Source organism: Musca vetustissima, unplaced genomic scaffold, assembly GCF_032173495.1.
Source record: "Musca vetustissima isolate MV318-11 ecotype Yass unplaced genomic scaffold, APGP_CSIRO_Mvet_v1 utg6298, whole genome shotgun sequence".
NCBI classification, from domain to species: domain Eukaryota; kingdom Metazoa; phylum Arthropoda; class Insecta; order Diptera; family Muscidae; genus Musca; species Musca vetustissima.
Genome location: NW_026883634.1, coordinates 1 through 17,710, shown reverse-complemented (window position 1 = coordinate 17,710; position 17,710 = coordinate 1). Strand labels below are relative to the sequence as shown.

The 17,710-nt window shown below is 33.4% G+C and overlaps 1 protein-coding gene across 1 annotated transcript; it reads left to right on the top strand.

The window, feature by feature from the left end:
- The first annotated feature begins 16,977 nt into the window (after positions 1-16,977).
- LOC133330550 (uncharacterized) lies at positions 16,978-17,565 on the top strand. The gene has a single exon (XM_061538987.1). The coding sequence runs from the start codon at positions 16,978-16,980 to the stop codon at positions 17,563-17,565; it is 588 nt and encodes a 195-aa protein (XP_061394971.1).
- Positions 17,566-17,710: the final 145 nt, after the last annotated feature.

Sequence of the window (17,710 nt, the reverse complement as noted above, 5' to 3'; positions counted from 1 at the left end):
CTGTTTTGATAAAAATCGGTAAATATTTGCGGGTCAAATGGACCCTGACTTTTGTGTGAAAAATTACAAAATTTGTATTCTTTTGAAGTTGGTAGTGTATCCAAGAGAAGTGGTTGACCTCTAACTTAATACCAATTATATTGTCGTATGTACTCAGATGTATGAGTTAAACGTAAATATTTACAAGTGCTTATGTATTCAGATATTATTTAGTAACTCATTACCACACTGGAGGGCGGAAATATAGAGCTGATCGCTTTGAAATGTTCCATGAGATTCCAGTAGTGGTCAAGGACAACGCCTATAATTTTCGGTAATGATAAGATAAAGTGGATCGAAGATTAATTTTTTTGTATTTATTGAGTCGATTTATAGGCCATAATTGAAAGCCGAACTTCACCATGCAACCCACAGTGAAGGGAATCTGGACAAGTAATTAGAAGGACTGTAATATTCGGAAAATATGTCAGTGTAAGGAAGAGGTGTTGATGGCCTCTAATCGGACAAGAGGGTTCAAATATCAAGAAATATTGCCCAGGCTTTGAGTAAACATCCACAGAAAGTTAGATTTCAGTGGTAGTTGTGTAGGGTATCGTATGGTCGGCACCGTCCGACTATACTGCTCCGCTCACTAGTTTCTAAAATGGTTTAAGTCTATTTCTTGTTGTATTGAAATATTTGGGGTTTGATTTGTTTAAAAAATATTGTTGAGTGATATGAATTTGGTTAGTGGCTTTGTGCCCTTAAACACGATAGAATATTTAATGTAATATGTTTTGTAAACTTTTCTAGAAATCTAAGATTTGTATCAGGAACTAATATGGACTTAACCCACTTTCAATATAAACGACTCAAGTTATCCTTTTAATATTATCAATTCTTATTGAGAAATCCTGTCAAAGTTCCATACCAATATAAATATGTGATCTCCTCAATTGAAGCGTTATTAAAAGCAGTCGGAAATACTTGTCCCTTTATAACATAAAAACACATAAGTATTTATAAATATTATTATTTACATTTATTTTAAGTTCAATCATTCATGGCAAAAACTTTATTTGTTTATTTGTTATTTTTGGAGTTTTTTAGGTATATTTACGTTTCCTATTCTTTACGTTTGTCATAGACAAATTACATACATATCTCTTCATATAAGTACGTTTTTTTTATCGTCTATTTATAATTTGTTTTTATAATGCTAAGATATTTGATTATTAGTTTTATTTGATAATTTTGTTTGTTTGTTTAATTTTTATGGCAAATATATAATTAACATTTCAAAAACGTTAACTGTGCTCACGCGTATTCAATGAATTCGTTAAGTATTTTCGTTTCTATTTTGCAAACTGAAGTTGGGATTTATTGCTTTTGTGATCATAAATGTGAATATTACCGTCTATGGTAGCGACTACGACACATATAATAGGATTAATAATGATTTTTAATTAGAAATGGTATTTAGATATATGTTAATAATATTTTGTATGAGGTCGGCAGGGAAATATGTGATGCTTATTTTACTAGAAATTGTCCTTGAATATTTTTTTCTTTCAATTAAATATAAAATAAAACTTAATAATCCTTAGATGTAAATAATAAAACAGCGACTACAGCCAGAGGTAGCCGTATATGACAGAACCTATAAAAATGCTCCAGAACACAATTTTTCTCAGAGTTTCCCCATCTCCATGTAAGTATTGAACAGATTAACACACATAAATCGATTCAGACTTGACGATGTTATAAAAAGTGTTGTTACAATGATGAAAACTCTTTTTTGCTACATCTTCACTAAACAGGTTATACTGTTGTTTTTATACCCTTCACCCCACTGTGATACAGGGTATTATGTCTTTGTTTAACAGGCAAAAGGAAACGAGATAGACAAATGGTTCCTTTCGATTTATGCATGTCCGTCCGTCTGTCTGTCCATGTTAAATTGTAAACAAAGTACAGGTCGCATTTTTGATTCGAATTGGATGAAACTTGGCACAGATCATTTATTTGGCCCAGGGAACGAACCCAATTGAAATTGGGAAAATCGGTTCAGATTAAGATATAGCTCCCATATATATATATATATATATATATATACTTTCGCCCGATTTTAGGTAAATGGTGCATAAAAGTCCCTTGAAATCCTTTCATTTGCACAAATTTCGGCATAGCGCACTGAATTAAGTCTAGAATGGCGTGTGCTAAGTTTCGTGAAAATCGGTTCAGATTTAGATATAGCTCCCCTATATATTTTCGTCCGATTTTAAGTAATTGGTGCATCAAAGTCCCTATATATTTTTCGATTTGCACGAATTTTGGGAAAAGATCCATAGCTAGGCCGATTACACAACGTACTGAAGCAATATAAATTAGTTCCTTGCAAGTTTCCCTGAAATCGGTTCAGATCTAGATATATAACAAACACGCGACGTCTGTTAGGATACATATGAGAATATACCCAAAGTGGTGAAGGGTATCATATAGTCGGCCCAGTCCGACTTTACTACATTCCTCACTGGTTTATTTTGGGTTTATTTGGATTCTTTCTTCATATGTTCTTCTTCGTTCGTTTTTATATCTGCTTCTATCGTGTTATTCGCCCTTGCTTTTTTCTGGAATGACATTCAGATTTTGTTAACAAGGCTTTTAGATGTGATGGTGCTACTGGCATTGTTGTTGTTTCAATCGAACATCTACCAATATGTTAGAACTATTTTAGCTCCGTCATACGTAATGTGTGGCACTGATGATGTAATCATTATTTTTGTTGAGTTTGTATGTTTACCCACGTGTAATATTGATTTCCCATATTAATTATTATAAAAAATAATTTGCCAAATTTCGTGCAAATAGAAAGATATGTGTGGACTTTGGGGCACCATTAACATTAAACCGGACGAAAATATATATGGGAGCTATATATAAAACCGGACCGATTTTGAAAATCTTAAAACATATCATTCTAGACGAAATTCATTACGCTATGACAAATTTCGTACATATCGAATGATACATATTGACTTTGGCGCACCATTTACATTAAATGGGAGGAAAATATATATGGAAGCTATATCTAAATCTAAAGCGATTTTCAGGAAACTTAACACACATCATTGTAGACCTAATTCAGAACACTATGCCAAATTTCGTGCAAATCGAAAGATATATTGGGATTTTGGTCTACCATTTACATTAAATCGGACAAAAATATATATGGGAGCTATACCTATGCCAAATTTCGTGCAAATTGAAAATATATATGGGAGCTATATCTAAATCTGGACCGATTTTCAGGAAATTTTACACACATCATTCTAGACCTAAATCATTAGGCTGTGCCAAATTTCGTACAAATCGAAAGATATATAGGGACCGCACAGTGGGAAAAAATACCGATCTAGCGCGCAGAAAATCAAAAAATGAAGTTGAAGGAAACTTTAAAACATTAATGCAGTTTTAAAGTAGAGTGTTGAGAGTACTTAAGTCCGTATAAAATAATCCGAATTAATAAGCATTCTGTGAATATATTATTATAAAATTTTGTCCATTTTTGATATATAGTATTGGTATTTAATTAAATGGTATAGTTATATAACCCATAAGTTATTTTAATTTAGGTGTTTCGGGCTAAATATATGTAAGGCCCGTTTTTTTAATTCCTTCAATTAAAATAGGGGTTTAGTATGGAGTGCAGTCGAGTTCAGCTTTGATTTTTGTTTTATTTTTCTTGTGTGTCTGTCTAGAACATCATACTAAATTTTTTCCTGCGACTTCCTGCGATTCTCGGATTTATGACAATTTTTTGAAAAAATGCCAATTTTGTGTAGGAAGCTTTTTTAAGGTTTTGTTCAAATAAAATTAAAAATTTGTGAATTTTTTTGATATAATTCATCAAATATGACTTGGAATAGATCACAGCATAGCAGATAAGAAAAAAAACAAGTTCAAAATGTCCATCCTAAGGTTCAAGAGTACTGGGTGTGAGTATGAAAATGAGGGATTTAAGTAAGCTGCTCCAAACGTTGATTTTAAACTCATGCACTGAATATACATTTATTCCAAATGTCTTTCTAAATGAAAATTAAAATTACAACGAAATCGGTTGTAAGAGTCTTTTAAAATACCGCAGGTAAAGGGTCCACTTTATGAACCATGGAAAAATATCATTGGTGTAACATTCATATATACACTGTTTTACCTATATTTATGATTTTCGTGGAGGTGGAGTTTATGGACTTTTATTATACCTGTTATGGGGTTTCCAATGACTGACATGACTTCGGATGACTTTATGACTTTGTCATGCGAATTTCGTTAGGGTCGGATACAGGTATCAGTTACGAATGAATGCAAAAATACATATTATTTATAGATTTTTCTACCTATGAATGAAAAATCCGCATTTAACAAATGTTCATTCATAGATTTTTCTCATTCAATAAGTGTCAAAGAACGGGATTATACAAGTTATAAACAAGTGAATAGCGATTTATTTTAGTTCTTAAACAAGTGAAGTGGAAAAATGTCAATTTTGTACAGAGAGCTCTTTGAAGTTTGGATAAAATCTAAACATGGTTCTGATGTAAAAGAATATATATTAAATAGACTTACTGAGGAAATATTTATTCTTTTCGTGGAATTATATTCTTGGTTCTATATGCCTTCAAGCATACACAAAATATTAGTGCATGGAGCTGATATAATCAAATGTGCAGCTTTGCCCATAGGAATGTTGTCTGAAGAAGCCATGGAATCCAGAAATAAGGACTTTCGGAACTACAGGGAACTGTACACCAGAAAAATTAGTCGTGAGGAAACAATGAGGGATCTTTTTAATAGGTTGCTATTTTCTTCTGATCCAAAAATATCATGTTTGTCTCGTAGTACATCTCTTAGCCATCGATATAGTGAGCCACTATCTGAAGAAGTCCTTAAACTACTGGAGGATCCAATGCTACCAACTAATTCAGATCAAAACTCGGATTCTGAATGTGATTAGTATTTAATAAGTAACGCCTAAATTTTGTAAAATATATATAGTTTAATGTTTTAGATATGTAATATTTACAATAATAAAGATATATATAATAACAATAGTGTTTGGCCTTAACCCACTTTTTACCCTCCAAATGTTTCCGAATTTTTAAAAGAAGCTTCCATTCTAGGAGTACTATTAGTTATAACGAAAAATATTGCTTATTATAAAATATTTCAATTGCCTCAAAATAGTAATTTTCACCTAAAAATTTAAGCTTTTTCTAAAAAAAAAATCGGCGCTTAATGGGTTAATAAAAAAAAAATTGCCAAATTTTTTCATAAATTACTTAAAATTGTCCATCTAAATCTATTCTTATCCAAAATATCGATAAACATACAGTAAAACATCTACTTTGATTTTCTGCGCGCTAGATCTGCATTTTTTCCCACTGTGGACCGTTTACATTAAATCGGATGAAAATATATATGAAAGCTATATCTAAATCTAAACCGATTTTCTTCAATTTCAATAGGTTTCGTCCCTGGACCAAATAAGTGACTTGTGCCAAATTTCATCCAAATCGGATCATAAATGCGACCTGTACTTTGTTTACAATTTAGCATCTACAGACGGACGAACATGCATAAACAGACTCAGAAAGTGATTCTATGCATATTCTCAAAAGGAACCACGTGTCTATCTCGTTTCCTTCTGCTTGTTACAAACATATGCACAAAGACATAATACCCAGTACCACAGTGTGGCGAAGGGTATAAAAACTCGGATAATTGAAGCAAAATCAATGTATTTGGCCACTTTCAATTTAGCGGATTTGGCTGTATTTTGTATTCTTATCTGGGTGTCAAATCTCACAAAAAAATTGTCAATATCAGTGTTTTTTTATAGTTGCCATATAACAGAAACCCCACTATTCGGTATTCTGATGAATGCACTCATCTTTTCCAAACGTCACGCGTCTGTGGTATGGTATTTCGTTTTCTGCTGGAAAACACGATCGGTTTTAGGTTTATTGGATGTCCACCTCGCGGTGGAGGGTATAAAACGACGTATTAACTTTTTATTGTATCACTTTGAATACCTCATTAATAGCTAATTACATATCGACATTTATCACCTTTGAATAACCCATTAATATTCTATCAATTTATATTTAATATCATGAAATAAATAACATCCTATCCTGTAATATGTTAATGTTCTATAACGAATTTTACAATTAATCAATTGTTTGTAAAAAATTAACATACACAGGTAATAAATGTGTTAATTAGGTCAAGGTGATCGCTGTATAGATTGCTTAGAAAAGGACGAGGACGACTTTGTGATGCCCTATACCACTTTGAGTGTAAAAAATTGTAATCATTTGTTCCACAATTGAATTAATTCGGTCAAATATGTATAACCTGGATCCATAAGTACGCAATATCGAAATAAATAACTGTCGCAAAGTTTAACATCTCTAGCAAATAAGCTTATTTAGATGCAGGTGTTTTTATATTTTTACAGATGTTTTTGTAATATTTCCATTCCATTTCTCATAGAATTAAATAAAAATATAATGTTTTTAGAGGACTAATAGGAAAAAAAAAATGAAAAAGTAGAGAAAGTACCTTTTGGGGACAGAGAGTGCTATAGTATTTCCTTTATTTTTTTCTATAAAAATAATCTATATATATTGTTCGAAATATCACATATTAGACCGAACGTGATTCTATTGATGAAAATGTGATGGAAAAAATTCTATTTCTTGTGGTGTGTGCGGCCTTGAGACGTCAAAGTCCGCCTCTAGAAAATATAGCCTTAATACTAATTTATCATATGTTTTTATACCCTCAGCCTTATGGTTAATGAAGGTATAAATACACTTTGATACGGTAAAAATGTGTCTCATTGAAATATTGGGTTTAGACCAAATGAACCAAATCTGTTTCAGACACCAGTCTTGCGATCTAGATGGGAATATCGGTCCACTCTTTCTGGTAACTCCCCATAAAATTGTCAAACATTTGTTGTATAATATCATGAGAACGGACTACCCGATTTGAACCAAACTTGATACAACCTATTATCTTTTCCAAGCCCAGATCAAGTCCGAAGATGGGACCCATTGGTACATTCCCTCTGGTACCTTCCCCACAAAGGGTCAACATTTTTAATATTAGGTGAATAGAGTGTCTGATTTGAACCAAATTGCACAATCTATTAGCTCCACCAAGTCTAGATCAAGTCCATTAGTCTATTTCTTCTGGTACCTTCTGCACGGAGTTAATATTGTATACACTTGTAAATACAAATTGAAGCGAATTGAATAACAAATTCGATCAACATTATATGTGAAACCTGTTTGATTAAAACAGATACCTTATATGAAGTGAATAACAAAACCTATGTGTAATTCCGAAGACCTCCGCAAACCATAGACGGAGGGTATATATCTGTCGGCAACACAGACTGACAATTTTTTAATTTTTTGTACTAGTTTTTATTTTTATAATTAACGAAAATAACCAGGCAAATTTTATATCTGTTAAATAAGTACTGAGATATAGAGCTCTTAACAAAAAGTTCCAAAGCTGCCCCAGTCTCCTCTATGAGATCTAAAACTAAATCTGAACCGATTTTTACACACACTTCATTATAGGCCTAATTCAAAAACTTAGAGTATGTGATGCTGTTTGCGTAATGACAATGAGGAGGAATAAAAACACAAAACTGAGAAAACAATATAAAACATGTTTGGTGTAAGAAAATGTTATATAAATTTGTTCGTGCATCCGAACTATGCGAATGTGGCTTTCAAGAGATGCAGTAGAAGAGAGCGAAACTCTCCTCCACAAACCGAGCTAGCTGAATGAGGCTCCTGGAAGATATGCAGAGAAGATTTCCCCCATTGGGCTCCGAATGTCGGCCAATAAAAGTGATTAATTGTAATGGAACATTTCCATGAAATCGGGAAAAATCTAAATTGGAGCGAGGGACCTACGCAGGGTGCGCCTCCGAAATCCCATTGTCTTACAATCTAATGGGGCTATACCGAATGTCATCATATGGGCCAGAGGTCCCATTTTTTGGCCATAACTAGAGCATAAGTTTATGAAATAAATATCTCATATAAGAATTTCGAGTACGCTGATTACGAATCTGCAAGAAACGCGTAAACATTTAATAGGTTCGATCGAAAACGGTGAACATTTTTTATACTCTTCACCACACTGTGGTACAGGGTATTATGTCTTTGTGCATATGTTTGTAACAGGCAAACGGAATCGAAATAGATCCATGGTTCCTTTTGAGAATATGCATATAATCACTTTCTGAGTCGATTTATGCATGCCCGTCCGTCTGTTGATGTTAGATTGTAAACAAAGGACAGGTCGCATTTATATTCCGATTTGGCTGAAATTTGGTACAGCTCATTTATTTGCCCCAAGGACAAACCCTATTGAAATTAGCAAAAATTGGTTCAGATTTAGATATAGCTCCCATATATATTTTTGTCCGATTTACGAACTATAGTCCCTGCAAATCATTCGATTTGCACGAATTTTATATTTGTATAGCGTACTGAATTAAGACTAGAATGATGTGTGCTAAGTTTCGTGAAATCGGTTCAGATTTAGATATAGCTCCTATATGTTGTTTCGCCCGATTTTAGGTAAATTGTGCACCAAAGTCCCTGAAAATCTTTCGATTAGCACGAATTTGGGCATAGCGTACTGAATTAAGTCTAGAAAGACATGTGCCAAGTTTTGTGAAAATCGGTTCAGATTTAGATATAGCTCCCATATATAGTTTCGCCCGATTTTAGGTAAATTGTGCACCAAAGTCCCTGAAAATCTTTCGATTTGCACGAATTTTAGCATAGCGTACTGAATTAAGTCTAGAAAGACATGTGCCAAGTTTTGTGAAAATCGGTTCAGATTTAGATATAGCTCCCATATATAGCTTCGTCCGATTTTTGGTAAATGGTGCACAAAAGTCCCTGAAAACCTTTCGATTTGTACGATTTTTAGCATAGCGTACTGGATTAAGTCTAGAAAGACGTGTGCTAAATTTTGTAAAAATCGGTTCAGATTCAGATATAGCTCCTATATAGTTTCACCCGATTTTTGGTAAATGGTGCACCAAAGTCCCTCAAAATCTTTCGATTTGCACGAATTTTGGCATAGCGTCCTGAATTAAGTCTAGAATGATGTGTGCCAAGTTTCGTGAAAATCGGTTCATAGATATAGCTCCCATATATAATTTCGCCCGATTTTAGGTAAATTGTACACCAAATAAAATCTTTCGATTTGCACGAATTTTAGCATAGCGTACTGAATTAAGTCTAGAAAGACATGTGCCAAGTTTTGTGAAAATCGGTTCAGATTTAGATATAGCTCCCATATATATTTTCGCTCGATTTTACGTAAATGGTGCACCAAAGTCCCTGAAAATCCTTCGATTTGCACTAATTTTGGCATAGTTCACAAAAGGAAACGAGATAGACACATGGTTCCTTTTGAGGCATATTTTAGTCGATTTATGCATGTCCGTCCATTCGTCCGTCTGTCTGTCGATGTTAAATTGTAACCAAAGTACAGGTCGCATTTATAATCCGAATTGAATGAAATTTGGCATAGGTCACATATTCGGTCCAAGGAGAACCCTATTGAAATTGGGAAAAATCGGATCAGATTTAGATATAGCTCCCATATATATTTTAGTCCGATTTAATGTAAACGGTAACTATATATATTTCGATTTGCACGAAATTTGGTACAGAGTAATGAATTAGGTCTAGAATAATGTGTGCAAAGTTTCGTGAAAATCGGTTCAGATTTGGATATAGCTCCCATATGTGTTTTCGTCCGATTTAAGGTAAATTGGGTACCAAAGTCCCTATATATATTTCGATTTGCATGAAATTTGGCACAGCTTAATGAATTAGGTCTAGAATGATGTGTGTTAAGTTTCGTGAAAATCGGTTCAGATTTGGATATAGCTCCCATATATATTTTCGTCCGATTTAAGGTAAATGGTGTACCAAAGTCTCTATATATACTTCGATTTGCACGAAATTTAGCATAGCGTACTGAATTAAGTCTAGAACAATGTGTGTCAAGTTTCTTGAAAATCGGTTCAGATTTAGAAATAGCTCCCACATATAGATTATATTTTAAACAACGCGGCGTACCGAATAGCGTGTATCAATTTTGCTATAAATCGTTTTTCATAAATTTTCCCCATGTTACGCAGGCGACTCTAAATCTGCTCGAATGAAATTAAAGTTAGGATAGGTTGGAGAAAGAGGGAACATAGACATGCAATGTTTAGGATACATACAATACAATATACCCAAAGTGGTACTTTCCTTACTGGTTATAATTATTATGTATTATGATCTTAAAACTATGGCATACCCTTATAAATTTGAATTATAGCAAATTTGATTAAAAACGTGCTTAGAATCCCCAAGCTACCAAATAATGGCGGGTCCGTTTGTATGGGTAGGCGGCATCGGCATCATCGGATCGTATTTGTTATACCATAAGGTGAAACGTACATAAAAAATATTAACTGTATATTTCTATTTAAAATATAGATCTATGTCGATTAAGCGTCTGTTGAAATCAATACTCGAAATATTAAAGATAAGAGCTCTATCGAAATATTTAAGATAGAGCTCTGAAATTTTCCACATACATTGTTACACCTCCTAGAATATTTTAGCAGACTCATACTCCGACTAATAATTATTTTTTGGAACATCGTAGTTTTTATAGTCTTAGTCCAAATTGTAATTCCTTCCACTAAACATCAGCTATATCAGCTAAATATTAATTTAAAATATTGTTATTAAAAATGGTTTTTGATTTATTTTAATGTAGAAAATATTAAATTGAAAATATATAATTTTCGATGCGAGTACGATTTGAGTACATAAACTTGACTTAGCTAGTGTAACCTTGTTTTTACTTGTTACTATATATTTTATGAACATTTCCTGATAATTAAAATGATTTATTTATTTCACATGAGATACAAATGAAACTTGCTACCCAACTAAATTCTGTTTTTATTAAAAAACAAAAGTGGTTCTAACCATAAAAAAACGTAATGACCCATTTGCGATCAGAGATTGTCATCATTTGTTAATTTTATTATTTCGAAGACACACTTAATGTTCTTTCGAGAGAATCAGAAATGTTAACAGTTTATAAAAAAAATATAGATTCTTTAAACTTCTGAATTTTTTTTTGCCGAATATAATTAATAATTTCTTCTGTTTTTGGGTAAACACATCTCTCTCTTTTTGTTTGCCGGTAATATCGATTGGGTGTCATGGAGAGGAGTCTCAGTGGATAACTTAATGCTAACAACAATAGAAACGTTACAAACCAACAACAAACAGCTATAGATGCCGCAAAAAAAAAAAGAACGGAGTATCATAACCAAACAAAAATATGGCAAAAATATGTTTGTTTTTTGTTATTTCAGACAAAACTCATTATTTGTCATCGCTGACAAACGACGCCAACAACAACAGCATCGTCACCAACGACGACGATCAGATCAAAACGGCACATAAAACTTTATTTAGTGGCTGTTAAGCCGATCAGTCGTCAGTTAACATCTCTTTGCTGCTGTTGGTGCCATTCGAACTTTAGAAGAGCACATACAATTAAATTAGAAATTTATTTTGAAAATAATTCATAGAATAAAACTTCTTAACTGAAGTAAAGGTGTTCTTTATCATCCGTGTAACACAAATTTTATTGTGAAAAAAAAAATAAACAAAACTTGTAATAAAATTGTTTCATTGCTAAAATTCCGCATCATGTTCAACTGTCGAAAATTACGGGTGAGCTCATTAAATGTAAAAAAAATACAAATTAAGTGAATAATAAAAATATATGAATGGGCAACGTTGATTTGAAATTTGATATTATTAGTTATAAAAAAACTACTAAAAAACAATAATTAATGATGACCAGAAAAATTCCAAGTGTGTTTTGTACCCCTTGTGGTGAATTGAAATTTATACGCTATAATGTCTTTAAAATTCCCAGATCCTCTTTTTTATTTGATTGCATGTTACAGTGCTTTGCAAAATATGGCTAACATGTAGAAGTCAAATAAAACTGCTTTTAAGATATATAGATTCGCGAAGAGTGTAAAATTCGTGGTGGTACCATTTTATTAACGACTTTAAAGAGTGAAATGGGAAATCTTTGAAAACTTGGTAGGAAAATCGCCTAGGACTCCTGACATTTAAATAACCCAGCATATGTCACGGCCATTACATGGACGTTTTGTCAAAATGTCGATCGATGTTAACAAATGGGCGAAGTGTTATTCTTATCGCTTCGGCTGGAAAATACTAAGGTTAATATCGAAATATTGAGGGGAACAAAATGTTGGTGGGGTTTCCGTTATGTTAAAACTTTCAAGATGAACCAGAAGTGGTATCATTAGGTTGGCGTTATCGACGAATATAACTAAGTCCGCTTTCAAAACGAACAGGGATAAAGTGTTTGATTTTATCAAAAATGTTGATCCTTTGTGATTAGTCCAAAACGATGCACTCCGTTGTCCATCACCCACTTAAACTTAGGTTTAAAAAAAAACTTAAATATTATATTCACTCTATACTACAGGTTTTTATTAAAAACTGTCATAGTTTTGTTAATGCAGTTTGGACTTAAGGGGACCCCCCATTCTCGGGGTCAAACATTTTTTTGATTTAATTCGAATCTACACTAATTCAAGAATGTCAAGTGAAAATCTCAAGAACTCTTGAAGATATAACCGATTTATTGTGACAGCACCAAGTGACGGCTAAAGGGCTTCTCAAACTTTAAACGCGTGTTTCTCTTTTGCGAACATTAAAGGCCAAATTTTTAGTTTCTCTGTGAATAGTATTATGAACTAGGATAAAGCCAATCGGTGATCTCGACTATTTAAGTCGATCCAGACATGTGTGTCCGTCCGTCCATTGTAATTTGTAATACAGCGCACACATTTGTGGACCAATCATTACAAAATTTTGCATGTAGTTTCGGTTTGGGAGAAAGAAGAACCTTGTAGTTTTTGGTAGCTATCGGTTGATATTTTGGCGATGAAATGAACAAAAGCATTATTTCCGTCTTTTTGCTGGCCGCTCTAGAGGCCAAATTTATGATCCCAACATTACAAAATTTTACATGCGGATCTGGTCAAAGAATAATCATGACTGTTTCTGTTGACCTCTAAAATCATACCAATCATATTAATGTATGTACCCGGATGTGGAAATTATGCGTATATATTTACAGGTGTAAACTAGAGGTCAGAAATTTTGATCGCTTCCTATAATTCATAAATAACGAAGTTATGAGCATATGAATTCCGGAAATAAAAATAAAAAGAAAAATCGGAGATGAGCCCCTAAACTCAACTGAAGCCGATTTTTCTTTTAACTTCTATAATACTGTCAATAGGATCCACCTTTATATGGGGGTAAGACAAAATACCGAAAAGTAGATGGTACCGTTATATTTTCTGCAATTTCACAAATAAGTGACTTCCCATTCCTAGTTTCATAAAATCGATTTTTTTATTTTTATTTCATACTAGCATATGCCCGCTACTTCCATAGCGGATGTAAGTTGAAGTTGTTAGAAGTTGTCAGAAGAGTTAATCAACATACACACCAATATTGATCACAATTAAAATTTTAGTACCATTTAGTTCCTTTGTTATCTTAAAGTATGTATTTCCAAAACTACCTCCATATCTCAACCCTACACACAATTTCTGACCGTGACACAAATTTAGCTCTATATTAATTTTGGTACCATTTATTACCATTCGTAATATTGTAGTAGTTATTTCCAAAACTAATTCCACATTTCAATATTCGAGCATATAGGTTCACCCAAATCTTAATTTGAGCAAATTTAGTACCATTTAGTACACATCAATACAAATCCAATAGAAATCATATTTCCCAATCGCTTCACCCAAATATAATATTTGTATCCATTTTAGTACCACAAAACTTCCTACATAGCCCAATCATACAACCCAACAGTGATCATAACTTTAAATTTCAACATTCCAGCTCTTTCGGTTCACTTAAATCAACATTTGATACCATTTATTACCCATTAGAATAATTTTACAAATCTTTCTATATGTACTAACTCTAAATATTAGGATTCCAGCTCTATCGTTTCACCCAAAATTAAATTGTACCAAATTTAGTACACATTAGTATGCATTTCCAAAACATACTACATTGCGCAGTCATACACCCCAACATTGATTCTAACTTCAAATTTCAACCAAGTCCATATTTAGTACTCCTACTAATGTGTACTAAATGTGGTACAATTTAAATTATGGATGAACCGATGTAGGAAGTTTTGGAAATTTGTACTAAATGGTACTAAAAATGGACTTCAAATTTCAACCAAGTCCATATTTAGAACCATTTAGTACACATTAGTACCAATTTCCAAAACTTCCTACATCGGTTCATCCAAATTTTAAATTGTACCAAATTTAGCACACATTAGTAGAAGTTTCTAAAACTTCTTACATATTGCAATTCTACCCCCAACAAAATATCCAGATTGGCTCTATTGGTTTACCCAAATCTTAATGTGGTACCATATAATACACATTAGTACGAATCAGTTCTATCGGTTCACCCACCCTATCGGTACACCCGATATAATACTTTTCGTACACACAAGTAAAAAAATTTTGAAACTAAATACATATGCCTACCCTAATACATATCCCAAAATTTCAGGATTCTAGCTCCATCCTTACCTCCAAAATAAAACTGTACCAAACATAGTAATTTTCATAAACATGTGTACACACTTCCAAAACCACCCCTTATATCGACTCTTCTTTTGATGTAATACTTTATAGTACTTTTCGTATACTTATAATTAAAACAAAAACAAATCTTTTGGTACATTTATTCTATACTCCAACAGTGACCCTAATTTCAATTTCCAGTGTTCTAGCTCTACCGGTTCTCCAAATATTAATGGTACAACATTTAGTACTTTTCGTTCCGACCAAGTAAGGAAAGTAGTAAAGTCGGACGGGGCCGACTATATGATACAATCACCACTTTGGGTATATTCAACAGATGGAATCCTAACTGAAGTCGCATTTTTGAAGGACCATTAACATGAAATGAAGAATATATAGGGACTTTGTTGCACCATTTACATAAAATCGAACGAAAATATATATGAACCGATTTTCACGAAATTTAACACACATCGTTCTAGACATAATTCAGAACGCTGTCCCAAATTTCGTGCAAATCGAAGGATATATAGGGACTTTGGTGCACTATTTACATAAAATCGGACGAAAATATATGTGGGAGCTATATCTAAATCTGAATCGATTTTCACGAAATTAAACACACATCGTTCTAGACTTAATTCAGTAAGCTATGCCAAATTTAGTGCAAATCGAAGGATATATAGGGACTTTGGTACACTATTTACCTAAAATCGGACGGAAATATATATGGGAACTATATCTAAATCTGAACCGATTTTCATGAACTTTTACACACATCGTTCTAGACTTAATTTAGAATGCTATGCCAAATTTCGTGCAAATCGAAGGATATATAGGGACTTTGATGCACTATTTACCTAAAATCGGACGAAAATATATATGGGAGCTATATCTAAATCTGAACCGATTTTCATGAAATTTTACACACACCGTTCTAGTCTTAATTCAGTAATCTATGCCAAATTTCGTGGGATCGAGGGATATATAGGCACTTTGGTGCACAATTTACATAAAATCGGACGAAAATATGTATGGGAGCTATATCTAAATCTGAACCGATTTTTCCCAATTTCAATGGGTTTCGTCCTTGGGTCATATACGAGAACTGTGTCAAATTTCATCCAAATCGGATCACAAATGCGACCTGTACTTTGTTAACAAAAATACATTGACGGACGGACAGACAGACGGACATACATAAATCGACTTAAAAAGTGATTCTATGCATATTCTCAAAAGGAACCATGTGTCTATCTCGTTTCCTTTTGCCTGTTACAAACATATGCACAAAGACATAATACCCTGTACCACAGTGTGGTGAAGGGTATAAAAACCCAGCCATATCTGAGAACTTTGTACTATGAATGGCCCTCACTCAAAATTTCAAGATTCTAGCTTCAGCTCAGTCAATCACTTTAGTCTTTTATTAGTATAATTTCTTCTCATGAATTTCTAATTAAAATTTCAAGTGTATATCTCTACAACTCCTAATAATATAGACGATTTACTGAGCCTGCAACAAACGCCGGAAATAGTGCTTCTCAAATTTTAAACGCGTTTTTCTCCAAACAGTGTTTTTACGATTTAGCACAATTTTGACAATTTTGTGGGGTAGGTACCAAAAGAAGTGGACCGATATTCCCCATCTTCGAACTTAAACTAAGTTTGGATGAAATCGATTAGTCCCTCGAGAGTTATCGTGAGCATCAAATTTTCTGAAACGGATTTGGTCTAAAGAAACATGGGATTTAAAACCAATATTTCGATGAGGTACATTTTCACCGCATCAAAAGGTAAATAACTTCATTTGCCATGAGGCTGTGGGTATAAACATTATATATGTCTTATCTACGTTTACTTTTGAAACCATGAAAATGATAAACCTACATAGAATTAAATATATGGCAGTCAAAACTATATTTCTAGCTTTTACATAAATTTCTCCACCTGGCTCTAGTAGATTTACGTTCTATTGAAACCGAGTGTACTTAATTACCTAATGATTAATAACATTATCCCCTAACAAATAAACAGCAATAACCAACTGTATGTTTTTTTTTCAAATCTCCAATTCGTTACAGCCACTATTGATGTTGGTGTTACTGGCCATCACCCTTCAAAATCACAAGTCATTGGCACTGCCGGTAGCCGAAGCAGAAGCTGAGGCAGCAAAATCATCCATCATGGATCCCAGCAAGCTGTTGGTCATAACAGAAGATGTGATACCCGATGTTGTTGAAATGGATCAAAAAAAGGTGATTCGTGTTAATCCCCTCGACTTGCCACCCATCAAAGAAGATCCCAATAAAATGAGCGAAGATTCATCGCTGTACAAAATTCAATCGATAAAACCCTACAAGGGCAAACGTAAATATGCCAATTCTCAAAATATGCGTCGCCTTAAGGGACCGGCTGAAGCCAGCAGAGCCAACGATGGTACTCCAGTGGCCGATTCACCCATCGTACGAGGATTGCCACCAGCCAGCGAACCAAAGTTTGTAAAACCTAAACATCAGCCAAAAAAGAAACATTTACATTTTCTTTACAATCAGGACGATTTGTTAGGTGATGTAGTAACGAAGACAATGCGTGTCCATGTAGCACCGGGAGCCTATCCAGTCTTTTATGCTGTGGCCAAGACAAATGGCAGTTTCGGTAAATATCCATTGAAGAATTTCAGTAGCGCCCGGGAATTTAGAAAATATTTACAAAAGAATAAAGTGGATAGTTTGGCATTGGTGGAAACTGTGTATGATAAGGAATTGCAATGAATCTCACTCACTAGCTCTCCCTCACTCTCTACAAACTAGAGTTTTTTAGTCTTAAACTGTAAATAAGGATATCTATGTATGTAGTTGTATTTGATTTAAGTATTTAAATATTTATCTGTAGTCTATAGTTGTCTTCTAAGTTTTT